The sequence below is a fragment of the Chelon labrosus genome (assembly GCF_963514085.1).
Source record: "Chelon labrosus genome assembly, chromosome: 21".
In the NCBI taxonomy this organism is placed as follows: Eukaryota; Metazoa; Chordata; class Actinopteri; order Mugiliformes; family Mugilidae; genus Chelon; species Chelon labrosus.
In genome coordinates, this window is record NC_140354.1 from 8,900,511 (window position 1) to 8,927,431 (window position 26,921).

A 26,921-nucleotide genomic window follows, 5' to 3' on the forward strand; every position below is an offset into this window, starting at 1 on the left:
TTCAGAGGCCATCGACATCTGGTCGCTGGGCTGTGTAATTGCTGCCATGGTGTTTTGTGTTCAACTTTTGTGTTCAACTTTTGGAACCTTTTTTGGATAGACAATGTAACTTACTTCATTAAATGTGTATTTTCTTTTTTCCACACTCAGAGCACCGGAAATCATACTGGGGCTGCCATTTTCAGTGGCCATCGACATCTGAGGCCACCACCAGCCAGAAACAGATGGATGTAGGGACTCAAACTGAAGATAAGGAAGTGTAAATTCCTGCTTCATCAGGGTCATCATTAGACGGCTGCCTGTAGTGCAGGTGATCAACTGTATGTTTTCATTCAATAGAATAAGTGAGGCTCTGCCACCAAGTGTCATCTTGGTTCAGCCTGCTGACCCCAAGAACAGGATCCACTTCACACCTCATGAGGACACTGGCCTGAGGTTAAGGTAATGTTTCACTTGTTTCTCTAACTGTTGAGACGGTCCATGTTGTTGTTGTTTTTAATTCTGAGCGTGGCTGAAGTATTTTCATGTTTGCTGTTTTTCAGATGACAGCAAAGTCTCGAAGAAGAAAAATAAGAACTACTTCAGACGCTTCTTCTCTTGGGTGAAGAGGAGCTTCAGCTGCAAGGTTGACACGATGGAGTGAAGTAGAAGAAGACTACGGCTCCATGGATCCTAGTATGGGCACAAGGTGTGGAGAACTTGTATTTTACTTACTTCCTCTTGTAAATTTTTGAGGCAGACATCTCCTTCTGAAGTGGCAGGAAGTAAGTAAAGAGGCCTGGTCACGTGACCATTCAAACTAGTTACATGATATTGATATAATTTATGGGAGACAACCTATTATTTAATTTTAAACTTCAATTAGCTACCCAAAGTCAAACCAACACTTCAAAAGAATTGGTGCACCTTCTTAAGTCTACAGTAGAGCTGCTTCATACCAGAGTTATTATCAGTGGTAGAATATTAAGTTCCACTTTACTGGTTATTCAGGAATTAAAATAATTTTGTATTTTTGCCACATGTTGCTAGTGTACAATGACCACACCAGTGTTTGTTTACATTTAACTGACCCCCTGTTTCTTCAGAATTCTATGACAGAGGCCAGGAATGACATCACGATGACATCACAGAGATTCATTCTATTTTTCAGCCCAACTGGACCAAAATCAAGATCAGAATCAAGACGATCATCCACAGGAGAGTTAACCAGAGACGAATCGACGACACCGATCTTCAAACAAGTTCACTTCCACCATGAGCTTGCAACAACGGATAGTTTAACTGAGTGATTGATTGATTATTTGAATGAGGTTAAAAGTAAAATCTGACACAGAGTCTTTGTATAACAAGAGGGATATATATCAGTAATTTCAGTGGTATAGTGCATTAGTGGTATATATTCCTAAACAAAACTTGTAGTCTTGTAGATAGTTTATCAAATGTGTTTAACAGTAGTAGATGCGTAAAATGATGTTTCTTTCCAGCTGTTTGTGACAAAAGAAAAATGTTTCACTGGAGTTCTTCATCGAGTAGCTCCCTGGAGAGCGAGTCAAACTGCTGCTTCCCAATCCCAAAGGACTACCAGTTTGTGCGAGTCCTGGGACGAGGCACCTACGGGACAGTGGTGGCGTGTGTGAAGGAGGAAAGCGAGGAAGTCATGGCAATAAAGGTTTTTCCACAGAAGTTTTCCAGAAATGCGCAATGGGAGGTGAGACACTGTTCATTTTGACTGCACACAATCAGGACATGTTAAACGGGGGTTCAGGTCACACAGGGGTCTGGACATGGTTGGAGAAGTACTGTTTACTTCTAAGTTTCATGCTAATGAATCTGTACCAGATGTCTCCCCATTGCCTCACCCCTAGTCACCAGCCATCTAAAGAAACGACTATTTTAAAAACTGAGCATTGTACAACTGATACAAAAACTGAAATGTCATGTCTCCTCAGGCACGTATCATGGAAAACCTTATGCAGTACAACTTGGAGACGTCCAACATCATCAAATATCTGGGGACATATTCTGAAAACGAAACAACGTGCCTGATGTATGAGATGTTGGACATCAGCCTGGAGGACTACCTGAATATTTTAGGAGGACCAATGCGACTGGAGCACATCCGGATCGTTATTCAACAGGTTTGACAAACTCTGTCTTGCACTTATTTTCATCTTGTTCAATGCTAATACAATAAACCGATTTGCTGCTTGAAACACCTGTGTAACTTTAGCAAACAGTTCCTATGACTGGATCATCAGTATCAATAATCAATGTTGATGTAACCGCTGTTTCTTGCAGATGGCCGTAGCGTTCCGAGCCTTGAAGAGTGTTGGCGCGATCCACGCGGACCTGAAGATAGACAACATCATGATGGTGGATCACATGAGACAGCCCTTCAAGCTTAAACTTATTGACTTTGGTTTAACAGTTTTCAGGTGGCATGCAAAGCCAGGAGAGACTGTCCAGACAATTGATAACAGGTAACAGAGATCACATTGAAAGGAGGAGATTGACTCTTCAGTGTCAGTTTCAAACTTACTTCATTAAATGTGTATTTTCTTTTTTCCACACTCAGAGCACCGGAAATCCTACTGGGGCTGCCATTTTCAGAGGCCATCGACATCTGGTCGCTGGGCTCTGTGATGGCTGCCATGGTGTTTTTTGTTCAACTCTTTCCAGTGAGCAATGAATACAACGCAGTAAGTAATATACCATTCCAATTAACTCTTGGTTTTAAAATTAACTTTAGTGTTCCAAGATGTTTTGCCCTGAACAAAGCTTCATGACTAACATGGTGATGTGCTATGTGTGCAGCTCAGATTCATCACTGATCTCCTGGGTCCACCACCGCAGCATCTGCTTAGAATTGGGAAGAAGACGCGTCTGTTTTATAAGAAAACAGATGATCAGTGGCAGCTGAAGGTACAACACACAAGCCGTGACTTTTTTGACAGCTATTTTATCATTGACCTTTCTTTATCTAATTAGATAAAGGTTTTATAACTCAGTATTTCAAATATTTGGAATCTTGTCTTCGTTTAGACACCTGAGGAGTACCTCCAGGAGTGGGGCAAGGAGGATGGCTCAGCAGACAACCACAGACACGATATCCGCTCCCTGGACGAAATGAAAACGGTAAGTGTTTGATGAAGCTTTACCCATCAGCTGAAAAGGGATGTACATTAATTGTAGTTCATGCTTTAGGAAGGACTTGACCACAGTTGTGTTCTTCAAATGTTTCCTAAACCAGGTGCGTCTGGAGAAAGACAACCCAAGAGAAGCAGATGAGAGGCGGGAGTGTATCGAGCTGCTGAAGGCAATGCTCCAGTGGGATGAGAGGGACAGGATCACCCCCAGTGGTATCCTCAACCATCCTTTCATAACACAAAGCTACCTGAACAGCACCTCCAACCTCAGTGGACCCAACAGGTGATATATTTCTCATTTGGCTGATTGCATGTTTGCGTACTCTGCTTTTTTGGTCCTAAACTCAACATGTGAGCTTTATTTATTTTCTTGTAGTAATGAACCTGAAGCCAGCAGCAGCCAGATGCAGTTGGATGTAGGGACTCAAACTGAAAACAGGTAAGTGTAAATTCCTCCTTCATCAGGGTCATCATTAGACGGCTGTCTATAGTGCAGGTGATTAACTGTATGTTTTCATTCAATAGGATAAGTAAGGCTCTGCCACCAGGTGTCATCTTGGTTCAGTCTGCAGACCCCGAGAACAGGATCCACTTGGGAGATGAGCCTAGTGAGGACTCTAACCTGAGGTAAAGGTCTTTCTTCTAGAGAAACTTATGGCTCCACCAGAGGAGACAAACTGAGCCCCAAACAGGACTAACATACAGACTCAGTGTGTATTTGTGTATTTAGTCCACACACTAACGCAACATCATTCCTTACTTCTATAAGAAAAAACACTGTATGCTCCCATATCTAGTCAGATGCCTCTACTGCAAGTGATTAATCATATGTCTTCGTTCAACAGCACACATGAGGCTCTGCCACCAAGTGTCATCTCTGTTCAGCCTGCAGACCCCGAGAACAGGATCCACCTGGGAGATGAGCCTAGTGAGGACTCTAACCTGAGGTAAAGGTCTTTCTTCTAGAGAAACTTATGGCTCCACCAGAGGAGACAATCTGAACCTTAAACAGGACTAACATACAAACTCAGTGTGTATTTGTGTATTTAGTCCACACGCTAACGCAACATCATTCCTTGTCTTCATTCAACAGCACACATGAGGCTCTGCCACCAAGTGTCATCTCTGTTCAGCCTGCAGACCCCGAGAACAGGATCCACTTGGGAGATGAGCCTAGTGAGGACTCTAACTTGAGGTAAAGGTCTTTCTTCCAAAAAATCTATGGCTCCACCAGAGGAGACAAACTGAGCCTTAAACAGGACTAACATACAAACTCAGTGTGTATTTGTGTGTTTACGCTAATGCAACATCATTCCTTACTTCTATAAGAAAAAACATTGTATGCTCCCATATCTAGACAGCTGCCTCTACTGCAAGTGATTGATCATATGTCTTCATTCAACAGCACACATGAGGCTCTGCCACCAAGTGTCATCTCTGTTCAGCCTGCAGACCCCGAGAACACGCCTCATGAGGACACTGGCCAGAGGTAAAGGTCTTTCTTGTAATGTTTTAGAGACATTTATTCCTCCATCAGAGGAAACAAACCTAGCTCTAAACAGGACTAAGATACTAACTCAGAGTTCATTTGTGTGTTTAGTTCACATACTACACCATACCCTGCTTCAACCGTTTACACCACCAGCAACCTTGTGGACACAGACCCCCCGACCTTGGGTGAGAACAATTCATTTTCACTTGTTTCTCAAGCTGTCTCCACGTTGTTGTTGTTTTTAATTCTGAGCATGGCTGAAGTATTTCATGTTTGCTGTTTTTCAGATGACAGCAAAGTCCCAAAGAAGAAAAAGAAGAACTGCTTCAGACGGTTCTTCTCTTGGGTGAAGAGGACCTTCAGCTGCAAGGTTGACACGGTGGAGTGAGGAAGGAGAAGACTACGGATCCATGGATCCTAGGATGGGCCAAATGGTGGAACAATTTGCATGTTTGCAAGTTCTCCCCATGTGTGCATGCATGGGTTTTTCCCCGGGTGCTCCGGTTTTTTCCCATAGTCCACATGTGGACACTTTGTTTCAAATTTAAATTCTAAATTTCATTTCATTTAAATCCAATTCAAATCAATTCAAAAATTTGTCAAATTAAATTTTAAATATTAAATTTTAAATTTTAAATATTATTAAAATTAAACTTAACTCCAATTCAATTTAAATTCAACTCAATAAATATTAACTCAAACCTTTGCGTCACATGTCTTTTATATTTCTACAGTAACAACTGATTCATGATGAGTTTGAGACTTCAAGAATTAATTCATGACATGAAGAATTAAATTTCAATCTCTTTAACATGCTTGACCTTAATAGCTTATTATATTCGTTTTTGTAGTAGAAACAATAAAAAAAAAAAATGGATAATATATAAACTAGTGTAACTAACTATTTCTAGTTAAGTATTTCTATGATGAATGGGACATACCTTTAAGTAAAATGACTTAAATAGTAACAGCCATTTATTTGAACTTATTTGATTTATAAAGCACATTTCTTAAAACCCAGTGCAGTGAAGATGTATAGATCATTCTGTGTTGAGGTTACTGACCCATAAGTCCACATATCATTAGCCACGAATCAAAGCCACAGGAGGGACTCTTCTCTTCTGTTCTACCTCAGACACCAAACCTACGACAGAGAAAGTGAAATGGCCCCAAATAAACAACAGCACTGCATGGAACCAACTAGATGAGGACCTAGACAGATTTCTTGAAGCCACATTAGCAGGAGCAGCCGAGAGGAATATTGACAACATGACAACAATCATCTTCATCATGGCCAGAAAACGCTTTGGCACAGAAGAAAGGAAGGGCAGCAGCGGAACAACTGGAAACCAAACGAGATCTTGCAACTGAGGAGGGAGATCAAGACTCTCAATAAGCAGTTCAAAACAAGCAACAGCAGAAGAAAAGGAGGGCATTAAACATCTGACCAGTGGACTTTGAGGGCAGCTCTGCAGACTGAGAAGGGCACAAAGGTCTCTGAAACTGAGGAAGGAGAAGAAGGCCAAGCTCATCTCAAACGTCTCCGGGTCATTTGTCCTCATGTTTGATAACAGCCTGAATCAAACATCAAAAAAGAAACAACTTGATCTTTATGTGTGCTTCTGGGATGGCGACCTGGTACTCTCCAGATACCAGATGTGTATTTGTGTGGGGCATTCCACAGCCAAGGACTTCCTTAAAGAAGTCAAAGTAAGTAAATGTTTTATCATAATAATATATATAATAATTTGAGATTTATTTATGACATCTCATTATACTAGTATTATAGTACTAGTACTAGTACTAGTGATTATTAGGGATTTGGCTCCTCAGTTTTCCAGAATAGTACCCTGTAGGTGCTGTGTTTGAGTGAAGACATGTGTACGAGAACATCCGAGTGAGTGTTGTGTGTTAAAGACAGGGTGGTACACGCTTTTTGGTAAATATGCCATTTAAAGTACGTTGAGTATGTAATTTGAAAAGCTATGACTGATTATTACTTGAATTTGATGCAGAAAGCATGCAAATGTTGTGAATAGTACATATGTGTTCATATTTGATTGATTGATAGATAGATTGATTGAATGATTGATTGTTTGCTTGCTTGTTTGTTTACCTAAGGAATGTGCGGACCAACTGGATCTTAGCAGGCTTATCTCCATTTCAGTGGATGGGCCCAATGTGAATTTAAAATTTTTGACCTTTTTCAGTCTGGTTACGCAGCGCTCTGTGGGAAGCTGTGGACTGCACACCTTGCATAATGCCTTTAAAACGGGGTTCTCAATGTGGCAGGTAGACGTATACCTTGTTACACAACGTGCCAGCAAGGAGGGAAGACTATGTCAAAATCACCAGATCTACACTGTTCCCATTGTCATTCTGTGGTCATCGGTGGCTTGAAAATCTGCCGGTTGTCGAGAGAGCTCTGGAAGTCTGACCATCTCTTCTGTCGTATCTAAATGCTATGAAGACAAAAGAGCTGCCAAACCCTGGTACTGCAAGTTTTGATGTGATAGTAGCGGCTCAGATAGATCCACTGACTTTACCTAAGCTCCAGTTTTTTAGGAGTGTTGCCCAGTCATTTGATCCCTTTTTGAGGAAGTACCAGACCGAGGAGCCAGTGATGCCTTTCCTTGGAAAAGACCTGGTAGAACTGATCAAGGTAATAATTATATAATTATATCATAAGCACTACGTAATGCACAAAACTGATGATATTGTGCATATGTGCATTCCCACTATAGATGAGACCTCATGAATGTAAGCAGGGGTCAAAATTAACTTTTTGAAATGTAATATCTACCAGCCACTGATGGATAAATTAGTGACATATCTCCTCCCACCTGCTACCTCTGTCTTGGCAATAAACCGGTTAAATCACCACTACATCTGGGTTCTTGGTCTGTGACTGAATCTGTGCATCCTATCCCTGCAGACAGTCTTGACACAAACGCTTCTTCTCTTGGGTGAAAAGGAGCTTCAGCTGCATGGTTGACACGATGGAGTGAAGAAGAAGAAGACTAGGGCTCCATGGATCCTCGGATGGGCCACAAGGTGGAACAATTTGTTTGCACGTTCTCCCCATGTGTGCATGGGTTTTCACCGGGAACTACGGTTTTCTCCCATAGTCCTCATGTGGACACTTTAATTCAAATTAAATTAAATTAAATTAAAAATTCTGTCAAATTAATTTACATTAAAGGTATTAAAAATAATTAAAATTTAAATTCCAATTCAATTTAAACTCAATAAATATTAAATCAAACCTTTGCGTCACGTCTTTTGTTTTCTACAGTAACAACTGATTCATGATGAGTTTGCAAGTTCAAGAACAATGGTGCTTTTTTAGTATGTTTAATTCATGACATGAAGAATTAAATTACAAACTCTTTAACGTGTTTGGCCTTAAATTAATAGATTAATATATTCGTTATTGAAGTAGAAACAATTAAAAAAAAAGGATATGATATAAGCTGGAAACCATAGATAAATGTCTTTATTTGCTTTAGTGAAAATAAAAATAACAATAGTTGAATTGTATTTAATAATAGGTTAGGCTTTCTGTCATTCTGCTATGACTGTTATGCTAACTAGGCTAGTAGGCTCAGTGAGTGTGAAGTTTAGAGCTAGTTTCCTTATGCTAGATGATGTGTGCTACCAGTTGTCAAGTATAGACGCAAAAGTAGTGTCAAAATCAGTTTATTGAAGTTATTATGTCACAGTGCAATCCTAAATAGTGCATAGTTTGTCCATTTTCAATGTTAGGTTTTAGTTTGCAGGGCTAATTTAATATGCTAACTTGATAAGCATTTTGTTTAGCTATTAAATCGTAAACACGACAAAGCAAAACCTGGCTCACAGTCTACCTTACAATAAAAACTTTAAAGTTATTTATTTTGTCATAGGGTTTAATCATGTTGAAAGGATAGATTGTGGTTGAAGCATTTTTTGTTTATTTATTAAATCACCAAAGAGTTATGTAGCTAGCGTAGGGAGCTAACGCTATGCTAATGTCCGCTTATGTAGATCGATAGATAGATAGATAGATAGATAGATAACTTTATTAATATCTTTGGGAGGTCCCCGCAGGGAAAAAATGTGTTTAAATGTCGGACCCAGACCCGTCCAATTAAATAACGATGGCTCAATTAGCCCCGAACTGAATCCAGTCTACACTAACTAAAAAGGCGGACGTTAGCATAGAGCTACCAAGCTAACCAGCTATCGAGTGCGCCCGGCTAATTTGCTGTAGCCTGTGTAGCACCGAGCCGGGTTGAACGTGACTTAGAGAAGAGGACAGGAAAATAATTATGGCAAACTGATATGGAACTTCCTCAGTATGCTGCCATCTCATCAACACACAGCGCTGCTCTTAGCAGCTCGTTTTCAAACCACGCTGGTTTTTCATTAGTATAATCTTCTTTGGTTATACTGACATACTACAGACCATCGTTAGCTGTATTCAATTAACTCTTGGTATTAAAAATAACTTTAGCATTCCAAGATGTTTTGCCTTGAACAAAGCTAGTTATTGAACTAGAAATAATAACAAACAAATGGATATGATATAAACTTGTGTAACTATTTCTAGTTAGGTATTGCTATGGTGCATGGGACATCTCTTTAAGTAAAATTACTTAAATAGTAACAGTCATTTATTTGAACTTATGACACCAATAATAATTTGATTTATAAAGCACATTTCTTAAAACCCAGTGCAGTGAAGATGTATAGATCATTCTGTGTTGAGGTTACTGACCCATAAGTCCACATATCTTTAGAATAAATAGTAAAACTATGATCTTTGGTGATAAAATCTGCAAAAAGTGTATATTTTGTAAATCATTTTGCTAAAACAAGTACACTTTCATGTTGAGACATAAGCACACAATGTACTTCCGTCAACCCTGTCACCTTAGATTGGTAACAGGGTTGACATAAAATGTTTTTGGCAGTCATGAGTTCATGATAATTCATGTACCCTTACAATAAAGTGTTAGCACATTAATCACCCCAATCGTTCAAGCCCTCATTACTTTATATTTTTTTACACATTTATGACATTTTCTACACTGACATATCAGTGGATAATCGATGAAAACTTGTTATCAGAGATATCCTGTTATCACAGCATCTTTACGTTCTCTCGGCGGCGGCAACGTTGTTCACCCCTGCAGCCATCACAGAGAAGAACACGTTGGGGAAAAAGGACCTGGCGTAAATGGCCACCTTGGGGAGCGAGGGAGCAATTACCACCTCTTTCCTCTTGTTGTTTAAAGTCTTCACAATCTCTGTAGTTGCCTCATCTGGAGAAACGCCGAGGGGCTTCCTAGTGTACAGCACTGCAAAGGAGATTTATTTATTCAGAATTCAAAGCAACACATGCTTTCCACATGATACTAATTGCTCTTATTTAACTCACATGACCAGATGGACTTGGAGGACGCTGTCTCTGTTGCCTCAGAGCGGCTGATGAAGGTGTGGTTTATGGTGCTGACTGAGATGCCGTACTCTTCTACTTCAGCTCTCAGGCAGTCAAAGAAGGCCTGGACTGCATGTTTAGAGGCTGCATCTGGAATCCAGAGTTCATTTCTGACAACACTGTATCTTCACCCACGGACGTCTACATACCTCATTCTGACACACCAGTAAAAATAACAATCAACCCAAAAGTTTAACCTGATGATAGCGCTAAATGCAGGTCAAAGAAAATGATTAGATTTCTCATTGGGTGGAGGACAAGTGGAGGACTCAATACATGTGTTCTCAATTGACGGTCTAATCATCGGCAAGATCAGGAAGCAGAAAATGGGCCAAAATGTCAGGAAACTAACATGGTAAGCTGTTTTTATGCATGAAAACGGCAAATTATAACTTGCATTTTTTAAGCTAGCTATGAATTTGTATTTCTTACCGTGCTAGTGTTAGCTTTTAACCTTAAACTAGCTTTGAATTCCAATGTTAGCTTTTTATGCAAGAATAATTTTTTCAGTGTTAACTAAGCTAACTAATTTGTTTTACTTCTATGGTAAATTTAGTTTTTAATAGCGACACTAGCTTGTATGCTAATATTTGGGTTGAAACAAGCATTAAATGTCCAGCTAGTTTTTGCGCAACTTTTAGGTTTGTGTGCTTCAGAAATCTAAAATTAGCTTTTTATTTCCATGCTCACTTTAGCTTTTTATGCTTATTTTATATTGATATGCTAACTTTAATTTATTTGATGCTACAGTTAGTTTTAGTGTCAAAGTCAGTTTCTATGCTAACACTAGCTTTGAATGCTAACGTTAGTTAGAAAATAAGCTTAGACCGTTTCATGCAAAAAAGGCATATGTTTAGGTTTTAAGGGACACGTTTTCCCTTTATAAACTCACATGTAGAGCGAAAAGGCACGGCTAGTTTCCCTTGGATGCTGTTAATGAGGAGCAGGTGACCGCTCCTCCTGGAGATCATGGAGGGCAGCACACCTGAAACAGAAAGATCACCACAGCCGTTACACCTCTGCAGGCTTAAATGATGCCTCACGTTCTTCCATCGGCAGTGCACCTTTAGCCAGTGTGACCGGTCCGAAGTAGTTATTGTCCATCAGCAGCTTGTCCATCTCCAGAGACAGACTCTGTGCTGGAGCCTTGACCTTCATGCTGCTGTTGAAGATGAGAATATCCAGGCAGCCATAACAGTCCAGGATCTCTGCGATCGCCTCAGGCATGCTGTCCATATCTCCAAAGTCCAGGAGGACCAGCTTTGGAGGAAACGTCTGAGGACGGGAAACAGTGAAACCTTACACTTTCCTAAAGAAAACTGCCGACGGTATGCTCATGAACAGTTACATCAGTTTCATTTAGTAGTCTAGCTATTAAATGTATTCATTCGCTGTTTCAGTGCAAATACTGCAAAATACACCAAGTTTGATCTTTAATTAACCTTTCATAGTTGTCATAGTTGTCTATTCTATGTTGTCTGAAAGAGGCTCTGCTGCAAGTGTGTAGTTGTGACCATTAAGGTCTAAAGATTTAAAACGACTAAAACTGTCACCATAAACAAGACAAAACTGAAATTTGTCCAGTGACCCTTAGGAGGCCTCTGACCCTTCAGTTGGGAACCACTGGATTAAGTTGATGCATCAGTTTTATTCTGATAATGTCGCATACCGTAATACATCTGTTACATTTGACTTACGACTGTGGGATCAGAGACATTTGCCAAATCATCCGCAAGTTCCTCAAGTTTCTCCCAGCTTTTCCCGCAGAGGATGAGCCTCGCTCCGCCTTTGTGAAACACACCTGCGCATTCTTTGGACAAGACACACAGCACCTGTCAAGTTATGTCCAAAGAATCCATAGGAAATTTGTACTATGTTTGTGTTACCTTTGCCAAGCCCCGACAGAGCATCCGTTATAACCACCACCTTATTGCGCACTGATGTTTTGGACAACAGACCGACAATCACACCATAGAGGTAGAAAAATCCAGCAGTCAGCACGACCACGCAGGGGAGTAAGACGACAGTGGTGGCCCAGGAGTCCATGTTCTGGAAGATATGCTGAAAAGAGCATGTTGGTATATAATATCACAAGATATTAAATAGAAAATTCTACTTTTTATTTTTTAGTGAAAACATGCTTATCGATAGAAACAGAGACACCACTCTATGATAAACACAGGTTAGCTTTGTTCAGCTTAGCACAAAGACTGGAAATGGAAACAGTTGACTTGACTCCAACTGAATCAGCTCAGTAAATGACAGGTTTATCTCATACATTTGATCCATACAAAAATGTATCATGCCAAGATTGTGCTGATAACCCGCCATTAAAAGGCACATTTTCACACTTGAGTTATTGCCAAACAGTGTATGACCTTTTAATTAGCGAGCATTAAAGTCTTTGTATTAAGCCACACTGACTGACAAGACCATCAGAAAGACTAGAAAGAAAGAATGAACGATCAACAAAACCATCATAAACTGTCATTGTTATTATCATGACAGTCATGGTCATGTTAAGAATGTAAACATAATTTTTAAATGGACAGTAATTTTGATTTGGGGGCAATGCAAATGAGATGGGATGAGATTTCAATCATGATTTAAGATCTACAGAGCGTTTCATACCCAGAACCTCTCCGGCTCCGTTACATTGGACTCCATCTCACCCTCTACAACCATTTTTAGCTATAACTATGAGTTCTTATGATTCTGAAACAAAGACATAGAAGACATTTTTAACCATGTCGGTACGCCAGTGATCACAATAAAGACATAACGACATGCATATTTCAATATTTGTGTACATTCAGTAAATTCAGTAAATTAAAACCCCAATATCCCATAAATCTGAAGCATTTGCGGTCTGATTGGTAGCATTAGCATTCACAAAAGAACCATAAAGAAACACAAAACAGCTACAATGGACCACAAACAATTACATAAGACACAAAACAACTATAAAGAAACACGTACCAACTACATGAAGACATTAAACAGCCTAAACAAGACACAAAATAACTATAAAGAGACACATAACTACAATATTACACAAAACAACCACAAGAAAACACAAAACCACTATAAAGAAAAACATAACAACTACAAAAAGACACAAAACAACTATAAAGAAAAACGTAACAACTACATAAAGACACATAACTATAACAAAACACAAAAAAACTATAAAGTACTACAAAAATACACAAAACAACCACAAAGAGACACAAAACAGCCACAGAGAGACAAGAGGTTTATAGAACATACACAAAACAGTCACAAAAAGATGCATAGCAACTACAACAAGAAGCAAAACATCCACTAATAAAGACAAAATAACCATAAAGAGACACAAGACAACCACGAAGAGCTGCAAAACAACTGCACAGAGGCACAAAACAAGTCCAAAGAACAGCTGCAAAGAGATGAAAAATGACTGCACAAAGTTACTACAAAGAAACACAATTACATACAATGGCAAACTTGAAGTGACAACAAAGAAACATGAAATAACTACAAAGAGATATGAAATTACTTCAAAAGCATTCAGTCTGAATGGTGCTTCTTTAAAAGAGGTTTTGGGGGCACTTTACATTTCTTCGTTCAATGGCCCGTTGTCTCATAATCCATCCACCACCTCACAGTGTTATTTTCTTGACAGTGCCAATTTTCTCTCATCTGAGTGTAAAGAGAGACACTCACAAGTTGTGTCCAACTATGAGCTGGAAGATAACCTTTCAGTTTAGGTTTACCATGCCGAGCGCCGGTTGTTTGTCCAAGACGAGGCTTCTAATTATAAACTGCCCTAGAAACAGATAGTGGAGCTCTCACAATGGCTCACTGTCACAGAGCACACACGAAATCATTCCACAGCAGTGTGGAAGTAGCTGAACTCTTTTTTTTTTGTCACATTCTGCCTTCAGTCTCTGAAATTTAATCAAACATCATAAAGCAAAGTTTTCCCACTGGCTGTACTGCTCTGTCTTTGCTGGATTTGAGGAAGCAGTTAATTTCTGACTGACACATCCAGCTGACTCTACCCTCAACACTGCAAGAAATGAATTAGCAGCGCACCACTTACTGCTTCTTGGGCCTCTGCTGGTTTAATTCCTCTCTTGAGGAGCTGTAGCTGTACGCCTCAGCAGAGCTCCTGTGACATGACAGCCAGGCCGGCCTGCCACAGCAATACTTTTGGATTTGAGCTCTTTTAATAGCAGCACAGCTGAGTCAGTTATTTTCCATGCATGTTGTCAATGTGGTATGTTTAGAATGACAGATGGGAGGGGAGGGGCTTCCAGTGGCTGAAAGAGGGCTTCCTTAAGACCTGGTTCTTATTCTATATGATACATACAGTAATATATTCAAGACTTAACCTAAGGTAAACCATAAACAGTCTATGGTCTAAACTAATCACCTATATTCATTTAGATTTTATCAATAATATTCCTTTTTTGCATGAGCATGCCAAAGTGATAATCTTGTCTTTGGTTGTAGAAGTACAGTGTCCACTTTTGAACTATGTAAACGCACCAGGGCACATGGTTTGACGTGTATATGAATAAAAGATGATTTTTTTAAATGTGGCAGACCATATGTAACATACAGTATAATAAAAGTGAAATAAATAAGCCCTCATAAATAAATGAATGACTTCAGCCAGCATCTTCACTAACACTGGAACCCCACAGGGTTGTGTCCTCAGCCTCATCCTATACACCCTGTTTACCCACGACTGTGTTGCCTCCCACAAGGATAACACCTTCCTGAAGTTCCTGAAGTTCTTGTCCGTGTTGAGGACTCGGACAAGACCAAGGAGATGATAGTGGACATGAGGAAGGAGAGGAGCCATCATCATCCACTGTTTATGCAGGAATTTGAAGTGGAAAGGGTGGGCAAGACCTCACCTGGACACTGAACACCACACAGCTGGTCAAGAAGGCTCAACAGTGGCTGTACTTCATGAGGAGGCTGAGGCTAAGATCCTCTGCAACTTCTACAGCTGCATCATACAGAGCAGCTTGACCAGCTGCATCACCGTGTGGTACGGCAGCATTACCAAAAACGTCTGCAGAGAGTGGTGAAGACAGCTGAGAGGATCACCAGTACGCCACTCCCCTCTCTGCAGAGCATCTACAAGCATAGAGTCCGCAGGAGAGCTGCCTCCATCACTAAGGACCCCACCCACCCCCAACACAGACTGTTCACACTCCTACCCTCAGAACAGAGGTGCAGGAGTGTGAAATGTAGGACCTCGAGACAGCAGAAGTCCTTCTTGCCCACTGCCATCAGACTCCTTAACAGCTGACAGGAGTCTAGAATCATAGACTAAAATGATGGACTACTTCATGCCATATAACGCACTGTTCACTTTTTCAGCTTCTGTTTACATTTTTCAGTTCATTGTTTACATTCCCACTTGCACATCGATATTTGCACTAGTTATCTTCTAGTTTTGTATTATATGTATCTTTTATATTAGATTTTCATTGTACAGGGAAACATGTTTCTACACTTTGTACATGACAATCAACTCTTTGAATCTTGAATCTGGAGTCAAATAGTAGTGGCAGTATAGTGTAAAATAAACGCACTTATAAAGTAGCAGCAGCATGATAAAAAATTGTGACATTAAAACAGCAGCACATCAGAGTAGCAGCATGGTGAACAGTGGCATGGCTGGATACCAGATGTAGTCTTTGTCTTTAACTGAATTTGCATATTTATGTTTGATTCATACTACTACTAGTTTACGTATTTATTGATTGTTCCCATATTGTTTCATGTACAGTTGCTTTATATCCATGATAAGTGTTAAGTTGATCAGCTGTGAGTGATTCTCAATTAATTGTTTTAGTAAATTTTCTGACAAAATTGCAAAACATTTGGTGTTTGTCTCTAGGGCTTTAGGTGTTTGATAAAACTGAAGAGATTACCATAACCTTTTTAAACATTTAATCGACAAAATGGTTAGTTGATCAAATTGTTATATATGGCAGATTGTGAAAAATAATTATTAGCCGCATTCCTGTTAGCATATTTTTGCAGCCCATGTTTATTTTGTGGTGTTAATCTTATTTTATCTAGTTTACCTTCACTTTGCTTTTTTTTTATTCAGCTGAATGTAATATGATTTAATTTTACATGTAAAAATCACAAGCTGTAGAAAAACAGTACAGTCTATGGTAAAAATCGTTTCCTTTAAAAATATAATAATTAAATAAATAAATAAATGAATAAATAAAAACATCGTTTGGTACTTCCGGTTGGTATTATTTTGAAAGGTTAAGCGGATGTTGTGTGTTCAGGTTGACTCCGCGCAGGATTCAGAGGGTTTTGCGGCACTGAGGCACTGAGACAGCTGACAGGTTTATCTTTTCTCCTGAGAGACATCAGAGCTGCCGTATTTTCACACGCGTAACAGATATAATGTCTGATTTCGAGGAGTTTGAGAAGCAGCTGAGCGAGAATCGACAAGGTGAGTGTTAGCTGTCTGTGTCCCAGTTTGGTTTGCAAGCTAGCAGCGCCGCGCTGGCTGGTGCGCACCGTTAGCTCCCCAGATGAATTTATGAATGAATACTGCGACCTGAGCGCAACTTTAGCGTGCAGTTGTCCTCGCTGTGACTCAGCTTCTTTACGATGTTTGTGGCAGCTTAATTAACATCAGCTCCGTCCTCTCCACACAGCCAATACACAGCTGTAGCTAAACCTTACACACAGCACTGAACGCTGTCCGGACACCGGCGCGAGTTCGCAGAGGATTCACCTGCGGCTCGGCAGCACTGTCCGAAACTCCGTTAACTTTTTCCACCTTTTTATGATACCGCCTCCTCTGCCATGGTTCATATGGGTGGAAATTAATTACATGACATATATCTGAATAAAAATGATCAACTACTCAATTCGGCATCTTTTATTAAGTATTTCAAGTCATTAACAAAATTCATAAAATAAAAAAAAATCAATGATCAAATCCATAAAACTTGGATCGATGTAACATGACAAACAAAGAAACTGCCATTTATGTTCAGCAGGTATAATGGTAAGTTTTTATTAATCAGTCATTTTTAGAGTAATTGTACTATTTTTTTACATCAAAAATATAAAACACATTTTCAGCTTTTCCAGTGGAGATTTGCAGTTTCATTCAGTTGCTGTGTTCACTGCAGTCCTTTGCTTTTTAGTTTGACATTTTAAAGGACAAATTATTACTAATAACTGTATATAACACTTGTTACAATGGAAATAAATAGTAAACCGTAGTACATTGAGATAAAGCAGTGAATTCTGAAGTACAACCCAAACATACCACGTCTTAAAGTTGACATTTAATCAAAGCAGAGCTCCAGCTCCAGCTCCAGGTGTGTCAGATCTATTCAGAAACGTGGAGTACCTGTTATCGATCAGGTAAAAGGTCTTGAGTCATGACAAGAAGAAAGGCCACACTCAGCTGTTGGATTTCTCACAAAGATATCCCCAACACTGAGGAAACTGGAGCTTATCAGAGCTTGGAAATTATCCTGAGCTATTTCAGTTTGTGTGATATTAAGAAAATACATCAATGTAAGTAGCAGAGGTGATTTTTAAGAACAACAAAGGATGAAACAGGTAGATAAATTATCAAACAATGTGCCTTTTTTGTAATATCTTTTTATTTCTCAAAAGAAAGTCATTCAAATAACATACAGAAATACTGCTCCTCGGTCATACAGTTTACAGTTTTCCTTTGAGCATTATTCCCACCCCCCACCCTTAGAGGGATAACCCAACAAAACACACAAACGTAAAAGTACAAATATTACTGGAAATAAGAATGGAAGAAGGATAAAAAGAAAAAAATAATAATAATAATAAAAAAAGAAAATATGTGCCTTTTTAAAATAAAGACCAGTACCGACATTTTTACTAATCAGATTAGAATAAAATAATAAATCCTGGTGGAAACGCTTTCTCACATTAAATAGACTCAAATGCAACAGTTAACTTAAGCCATATTCAAATGTATTGCTTCTTTCTGACGGCACAGAGCGAGAAAGAGAGAGGCACAAAAAGAGGAGTCGCAGTGGATCTCCCGCCCGCGCAGACAAGCACCGTAGCTGGAGCAAAGACCGAGGGAGCCGCAGCCGAGAGAAGCGGAGCCGGAGCCGAGACCGGAAGAGCCGGGACCGACGGAGCTCCTCCCGGGACCACAAGAAGCACAGGTGACAGCTGGTGGACATGAACCACGAAGGATTTGGGGTTACTGAGTGTTGCTTGATGGTCAGAAAGTGTCTTCACATTGTTTACATTTTTATAAACAATTCAAAGGAAAACTATCCATTTATTTTTTAAAATCCTGCACATGTAGCATGATTTCACTGAGCTCTTATTTTGTCTATTATTTTGGCATCTAGCCACTCTCCAAGGCGAACCAGGAAGAAAAGGACCTGCAAATACTGGGATGTTCCTCCTCCTGGCTTTGAACACATCACACCAATGCAGTATAAAGCTATGCAAGGTACCCGTCATGTTCTTGTTGCCTGTTTAGCCGCTGAGTCAGAACCATACTGGCCTGTTCTTCTTCTTCTGCGTTTATATCTGGCCATGAGACATTTCCTGGTTGTGGACTGTTTTGTGTTAAATGACGCATCCAGTTCGTTTAAAGTTTTTTTTGTCAATTTTCATAGATAGAAAAATAGTTTCTTGTCTAGGGGAGGAAATAAACCAACCATGGACACTTCCAGGAACGTAGAAAACTGAATCATGCACAACTAATAAAAATGACAGCAGACGTTGCAAAAAGCCGTCACATCGTTCATAAAAACTAAATTCTTTATGCTGCATTCTAACTGTCCCGACTGTTTCCCCGTCAAGTAGAAGTTTGTCTGTCCATGTCCCCTCAGCGGCCGGCCAGATACCAACAATAGCTCTGCTGGCAACGTCCACCACCACTGGAGTGGCTGCGGCGCCGACGCAAGTGCCCATAGTTGGCAGTCAGATGACAAGACAAGCCAGGCGCCTCTATGTTGGAAATATCCCTTTTGGCGTAACCGAGGTAGCTTCATATCTGCACCAAACACTGATGTCTTTGTGTTGCAGTGTCTGCAGTCAATCTGTTTGGTTTTCTTTTTTCCTCAGGAGTCCATGGCAGAGTTCTTCAACGCTCAGATGCGTCTTGCCGGCCTCTCACAAGCCCCGAGCAATCCCGTTCTCGCTGTGCAGATTAATCAGGACAAGAACTTTGCTTTCTTAGAGGTGAGTGTTTTTTTTATTTCTCTCCAAAAGAGTCCACTGAAAGATCCCAATTCAGCCATTCTGAATATTTCAAATTAAGCGGGGCATAAATCAGATTCTTACTCACTGCTGAGCCATGCACTTTAAATTTGATTAGCCTTTATTGAATTGCTTGTGGACAAAGTGAGCAGTGAAGCTTGATTTTCCGCATTGTGGTCTGTTGAGCGTGAGCAGAGAAGTTGTTGCTTCTTGCTGCAGAATTAAACCATGTAGTGTGAATCACACACAAGATTCCTAAAAAGAAAAACACACAATATCTGCAGCTTTGAAGGCTAACACTGCCAGCATGCTGTAGCTGCTAGACAACAGTGGGTTTATAAAAATGTTGCATGTAAAAATGAGCTCTGGGGTTTCTATACCTCAACATATTACACCATTTGGGCATAATCAGGCATAACATTATGACCGCCTAATATTGTGTAGATCTCCCTTGTGCCTCCAGTTGTTGCAGACATTCATGTCCAGTCAGGATGAACTCACTAGGTTGAATTTAATTTATAATTATTTACCTGCAAAACTGTAAGCTGGTGTTTAGTACTGATCATCCAGTGTTAGCATTAGATCTGCTAAACATCAGCAGAGCATCACAGAGCTGCTAGCATGGCTGCAGGCTCTGAGTCTTGCTGCATATATATATATCTATCAGCTGAGAGCAGGACGTTGTCAGAGTCCATATCACTCCACTGCTCACATCGAGTTCTGGCTTCTGCGGCGATTCTTCTAAAAAGCAAACGTGACAGATGAGCCAGCGCTTTGAGCTCAGATGAGCTTTAACCTTAATGAAAACAGAAAGCAGCTAAAGGCAAACAGTACTACAGTATATATCCTCTCATTCACACAGGCTGTAAGTGTCTGTCAGCATCTCTATGATGGTTTATTTCCATCAGTGTAATCATCAAGATTTATCTCTTGTTCCCGACTTCTTCCTCTTCTAGTTTCGATCCGTGGATGAGACGACGCAGGCCATGGCCTTCGACGGAATCATTTTCCAGGGACAGTCGCTGAAGATCAGAAGACCCCACGACTATCGGCCTTTACCCGGCATCTCAGAGCAGCCCGCTTTCCACGTCCCAGGTTTGTTTCCAGCGCCACCTTTTCAGCTCTAAAAAAAAAAAAAAAAAAAGACCCGATCTGCCGCGTGACCTGACCGTTCTTTTCTGTAGGCGTCGTCTCCACCGTTGTCCCCGATTCTCCGCATAAACTGTTCATAGGAGGCCTGCCTAACTACCTTAACGACGACCAGGTAATTGACTGAAAACCGGCCGCACAGGCGCAGTCATGTCTCCTCACGTTTCTCTCACATGCTGAGGTTTTAGTCGCACTGAAACGTCCTCAGAATAGGTTTGAATTTCCTTTATGGATACCAGAATGCGTACGAAGGCTTCCTGTAGAAGTCAAAATAGCTTGCTCTGGGCCCCTGACTCCATGGTGCACAAAGACAAAAAACTACTATTGTGGATATGTATTTGACATTTTTAAATATTTCAAAATAATTGCACCTATTTTATTTTTTTTACTTTTTTGTTAAATCTGTGATACTAAACAAGCAGTGTGTCATTAATCATATATGAAAATTATAAGCCCATACCTTTCTCATGCTAAGCGTACTGCTTTAAGAGAGGTAAGCAAAGTTCAGTATGTTCACATAAAAGGCTAAAGATGAAGTGACGTGCAGTTATTTCTGTGGGGTGTTTTTCATTTGAGTCAAAGGAAAAGTCCACCTTAAGAAACGCTTGTGAGGAACAATAATCTGCCTTTCTGGATTGTTCTGTTGTTTGGTGGTTTTGGGTGTAGGGCAGTCCGTGAGCATCTGTTCAGACAAGTTCGTCAGCCTTTGTTTGAGCTTTATCTTTGACAAAACAAAGAATCTTAGTTTTGTGCAGGTCTAACTTAAGTCAGGATGGAGATCAGTTAATAATAACTCAACGTGTGTGCCAAAGTCGTGATGCAAACACATAAAATAGAGCTGTTCCCGTTCCTGAGATCCATTCGAGACTTTTAGAATATTCTACTGCACCCCAGATGATGTTGGGCTTTATTTGCATACAGACTGCAAAACTGAAATTGGATCTGGAGACACATCTGGAGAAGCGTGCCAGGCCTGAACACACGTATCTAAATCTGGCCGCTTGCCCAGGTCGGATCTTAATGCAAGGTCTGGACAGGCCCTTAACTGCATCTGGCTTTTGTAACAAACCAAACAGGACAGATGGTTAAAAACCTGAGCATGTGGAATGAGCGCCAGCAGTCCGCGAGGAATCTGTATGTTTATATCTGACGCAAAAAGAGGGAAGACTCGATCCACCATGCCGTCATGCCGTCTCTCAGTTGTTGTCGCATTGTTTGCAGCTTTAAGAGCAACAAAAAGTCACTAAACAACTCCAGAAATGCTTTTATAGTCAGAGATGAAGGGTGGACTTTTACTTTGACAAAGAGTACATATTTGCTTAATATTTGCTGTCGCTCTCAGGTGGGCAGATGGTGTACATTTTTTTTACGCAGAGAATTTAATTCTAACTGTCCATTCTGTCTCATTAACTCTTAACTAGTTTGCAGAGCACATGCAGCCTGATGTCTATTATTCACTGACTTATTTTCTTCAGCACTTGCAGTCGTTGATACTCACAGCTCTTTCATTTTTGTTCCCCCACTTTGTCCCCAGCTAGGGGCCTGTAAGATCGTTAAGTCTGCGCTCATAATTTGTTCAGTAGTACTCATCCACTGCTGCCATGCCAACATGTAACACAAGGCAAGTAAGACATTCTGGTCCTCACACGGATACACTGCGAGCCGGCAGGCTCCATTACTGGCTACTTTCTTTCTCCCATCATGCTTTTGGAGCGCGGCTAGGACTCGGGGATTTGAAGGGCTGATAGTTACGGTTGGGGGAAGCTGTTAGTGTAGGTGGTGTTGTTTTTGGGGGGGTGTATTTAGCGGTAAGAGCAGAATGTGTGACTGTTGTGGTCAGTTTAAATACGACCAGTTGTTTTTTTTTAATTTACTGCTCAGCTCGTCTTTTGAAATGAATATTATTATTCATATATTTTAATATGTGTTACTGTTTTATGTTTTATGACCTCCACAATTAATCTCTGGTAATAATCAAATAGCCTGCAGAATAATCCTCATATTTTAGCATCTCAATATATAATTTTCCACACTCCTATCTCCTTTTCTTCTCCTTACAAACAAGCGTATCGATACTAAATCTACACAATACAAATAAGCACACAGTGCATACTTAGCACATTGTTTTTAATTGCATACATTTTCTGTCCTTTCATTCATTTTTGAGTATCAAATGGACACTTAGAATTTACTCAGTAGAAGAACACATGAGCGTCCGCGGTGAATTCCCGGCCTCACGTCTCGCCGTTGGACTCCTGTTTGCAGGTGAAGGAGCTCCTGACGTCCTTCGGGCCGCTCAAAGCGTTCAATCTCGTGAAGGACAGTGCGACGTCACTGTCGAAAGGTTACGCCTTTTGTGAATACGTAGACGTCAGTGCCACTGATCAGGTAACATTAATACACTTTGTTGAGATCGCTAGTCAGCCGGTTAGTTGTTAGGCCTGTCGTTTAGAGCCTCTTTGTTCTTCATCAGGCAGTTGCTGGGCTCAATGGGATGCAACTGGGCGACAAAAAGCTGATCGTCCAGAGGGCGAGCGTGGGAGCTAAAAACGCTAATCCTGTGAGTACAAGTTCTTCTAGCTTCTTTAAAGATGCATAAAATACTAACATATTTACACTGCCTGGCCAAACAAAAAGTCACCACCAAAAAAAAAAGGTCACACACTCTAAGATTTTGTTGGACCGCCTTTAGATTTGCTTACAGCACACATTCGATGTGTCATTGTTTTGATAAGCTTCTGCAATGTCACAAGACTTATTTCCATCCAGTGTTGCATTCATTTTTCACCAAGATCTTGTATTGATGATGGGAGAGTCTGACCACTGCACAAAGCCTTCTCTAGCACATCCCAAAGATTCTCAATGGGGTTAAGGTCTGGACTCTGTGGTGGCCAATCCATGTGTGAAAATGATGTCTCATGCTCCCTGAACCACTCTTTCACAATTTGAGCCCCATGAATCCTGGCATTGTCATCTTGGAATATGCCCGTGCCATCAGGGAAGAAAAAAATCATCCATTGATAGAATAACCTGGTCATTCAGTATATTCAGGTAGTCAGCCGACCTCATTCTTTGGGCACATAATGTTGCTGAACCCAGACCTGACCAACTGCAGCAACCCCAGATCATAGCACTGCCCCCACAGGCTTGTACAGTAGGCACTAGGCATGATGGGTGCATCACTTCATCTGCCTCTCTTCTTACCCTGATGCCCCCATCATTCTGGAACAGGGTAAATCTGGACTCATCAGACCACATGACCTTCTTCCATTGCTCCAGAGTCCAATCTTTATACTTTCTAGCAAACTGAAGCCTTTTTTCCAGTTAACCTCACTGATTAATGGTTTTCTTAAGGCTACACAGCTGTTCAGTCCCAATCCCTCGAGTTCCCTTCACATTGTACGTGTTGAAATGCTCTTACTTTCACTATTAAACATAGCCCAGAGTTCTGCTGTTGTTTTTCTTTGATTTGATCAATCAGGATTTTTTTCCGACCACATATCTACCTCGAAGACGATGGTTCCCTACTATCCTTCCTTTAATAATGCATTGGACAGTTCTTAACCCAATTTTAGTAGTTTCTACAATCTCCTTAGATGTTTTCTCTGCTTGATGCATGCCAATGATTTGACTCTTCTCAAACAGACTAACATCTTTTCCACGACCGCGGGATGAGTCTTTCTACATGGTTGTTTAAGAAATGAGAAGCTATTCATTGCATCAGTTGGGGCTAAATAACTTGTTGCCAGCTGAAAGATAATCACCCATGCAGTAATTATCCAATAGGAGGCTCGTACCTATTTGCTTAGTTAAATCCAGGTGGTGACTTTTTTTTTTTTGGACAGGCAGTGTATATACATAGCTTTAAAATACTTTAGATATCTCAATTTATGTGTCCAATCAACCTGGATTAACGCTACCTAAAAGATAATGACATGACCTTATAAATCAGAGGTTCAGTTTGGATTTGGAGGGTAATTTTGAGAATATTAATCTGATCTACTTTTGCTTTGACATGTTGTTGCGATCCTTCCCCCACCTGCAGACCTCCATCATAGAGACCCCAGTGACGCTACAGGTGCCTGGGCTACAGAGGCTGCAGAACTCTGGCATGCCCACAGAGGTGCTGTGCCTTCTCAACATGGTGATGCCGGAGGAGCTGGTGGATGACGAGGACTACGAGGAGATCCTGGAAGACATCCGCGAGGAGTGCTGCAAGTACGGTAGCGTCCGCTCCATCGAGATCCCCCGGCCTGTCGACGGTGTGGAAGTGCCCGGCTGTGGAAAGGTGCGTCTGTACAGGTTTTGATTTTTGATCCATGCAGTGTTAGGATATGTACATCATGCGTATTCATTTGTCTTCTTCTCAGATCTTTGTGGAGTATGTGTCTGCTGCGGACTGTCAGAAAGCCATGCAAGCTCTCACCGGACGCAAGTTTGCCAACAGAGTGGTAGTCACCAAATACTATGATCCAGACATGTATCACAGACACGAGTTTTGAAAGCACAGACGAGTCCCTCATCCTCTCTGTTGGGCTTCTTTCCTACACTGAATGTTGTGAGTGTGTCCTGTAGAGACTAGACCTGGAAAACTTTTATTATCTTAACAAAATGGACTGAAGTGTCTCTTCAGCACTGAATAACTCCCAGCTTTAGCCTAATACCCACAAACAGTGAACTGAACTCATTCTGAATTAAAGAAATAAAATACTGTAGTATACATTACACTTCCAGTAGAATGAATGTGACGTGTATCTTACCTAAACTAATACTGCCTGACAATACCAGAGTAACTGTCTATGAAGTATGCACTATATGAGAAAAAAAAAATATTTAGATTTCCTCCTTGAGCACAAAGATTTATTTCTCTTTCAGATTTAAAAAGCCATCGGAGCCTTTGCTTGTGTGGCTATGAAGGGGAAAAGTGTAATTTATTTATTTATTTATTTTTCCAGAGTAAAATTTCCTGCTATATGCTTCACATATTAATGTTCCTTAAACATATACAATGCTATTACCTGTGCTGCTTACACCAAATGACTTGTTCGACTTGTTCTGTTTAAAGTGAGATGAAACATTTTGTCATTATAGACTGTATATAGACTGTATATTCTTTATACAGACTGCGTTATAGCCTCAAATGCGGTTTTGTAAATATGAAAATGAGCAGGGCTCGATAGAAGCTGTTTGAATTAAGTGATTGAAATTTCTCGGTTGGCAAATTTTGATCAAACAACGGGACAGTTGACCATTTCCTAAACTCCTCCCCCTGAGCAGCTATTGACCAACTGTGACAAGGCTCATATTCAACACTTCGTCTTTACCCCATGACTGGCCGGTCATAGCAACCGTAACTAGGGCTGGAGAAAAAGCAATACTCATTACACAGCGTGACTGACCAGTCATAGTTTATCAACCACAACAAGGCACTTAGCAACTGTATGAAGGGCGTGACACGTCTAGTAGTAAACAGGTTTTAGTTACATGGGTAATAAATGCATTATTAATACTAACCGACTGCATTCATTTTAAGGGGTTACAGCTATGGAGATTGGCTCATTCCCATCAAGCTGTGTGCTATTTAAAGGACCAGTGGTTACAACTAAGTGCCACCTAGGGGTGAGTTTAAGGATTGCACTAAACACTCCTCTCTCACCTCTTTGCTTTCCAAGTGTCCAGGAGAAACAATAGTGGCTAGATCTTGTTCCCAAAGTGAATATAAAGGGCTCAGGCTAACAGAAACACACAAAATCATAGTTACAAGTGATTTTATGCTAATAAATACTGCTAATAGATCCCTTTAAATATTTTACACTGGTCTTTTTCATTGGTCTTTCAAGCTAATGTTAGCTGCTCTGTCTGGCTCTTTATTGGATATGGGGATGTTTACCCTGCAATTTTATTGATATTTTTTTTAATCTTGTCAGCACTTCCCCACTGGACACATTAGCTGACAAGTAACTTACCGGGAATATGAAGATGCCTTTGTCTGTCTCTGTCTTTAATTAAGGTATATATTTTCTCAAAATACTTAAATCTTAATAAGGTGAGGGGGCTTAATAAATGGTCGCCTGTGTCCATCCAACCAGCAATACTGTATAAATTTAGGCCAAAATCAGAACAACAAAGCAGAATCAGCCTTTGTGGTCTCAAAAAATAAATCACATATGCACATGTTGAGAAAAGCACCTTTAAGTTTTGTGAATAGCAAACAGGTGTGTTCATTTTTAAAGCTTTATGCTTTCTGCACCGTCTGCATCTGATGAAGAAAATGTATAGAAATAAAGGATTAATTTATTATGATATATATTTAACCTGCTTGAAAAGTGTAGGTGAACACACAAATATAAATTGGAACGATAGCCTAGTTCGCATACGATCTGTTCTGTTACAAAGCAAA

The 26,921-nt window shown here is 40.3% G+C and overlaps 2 protein-coding genes across 2 annotated transcripts; one reads left to right on the forward strand and one right to left on the reverse strand.

Moving 5' to 3' along the window:
• Positions 1–9,708: 9,708 nt before the first annotated feature.
• Positions 9,709–12,906, reverse strand: LOC311506768 (dehydrogenase/reductase SDR family member 7C-B-like). Its single transcript, XM_084570834.1, has 7 exons — positions 12,752–12,906; positions 12,007–12,181; positions 11,818–11,930; positions 11,185–11,395; positions 11,013–11,105; positions 10,061–10,210; positions 9,709–9,980 (listed from the first exon to the last, which is right to left on the reverse strand). Exons 1-7 carry the CDS (start codon positions 12,803–12,805, stop codon positions 9,775–9,777), a joined length of 1,002 nt encoding a protein of 333 aa, XP_084426960.1. The 5' UTR covers positions 12,806–12,906; the 3' UTR covers positions 9,709–9,774.
• Positions 12,907–16,549: 3,643 nt separating this feature from the next.
• On the forward strand, positions 16,550–25,323 carry LOC311507078 (splicing factor U2AF 65 kDa subunit-like; the record flags this gene model as incomplete). The annotated part of the gene is given in 14 exon segments (XM_084571282.1): positions 16,550–16,598; positions 18,147–18,321; positions 18,514–18,617; positions 19,003–19,154; positions 19,238–19,354; positions 20,329–20,467; positions 20,557–20,636; positions 22,056–22,077; positions 22,080–22,121; positions 22,124–22,146; positions 22,787–22,909; positions 22,995–23,081; positions 24,567–24,809; positions 24,892–25,323. Coding segments are annotated over 14 exon segments (1,488 nt in total). The 3' UTR covers positions 25,024–25,323.
• Between the last annotated feature and the right edge of the window lie 1,598 nt (positions 25,324–26,921).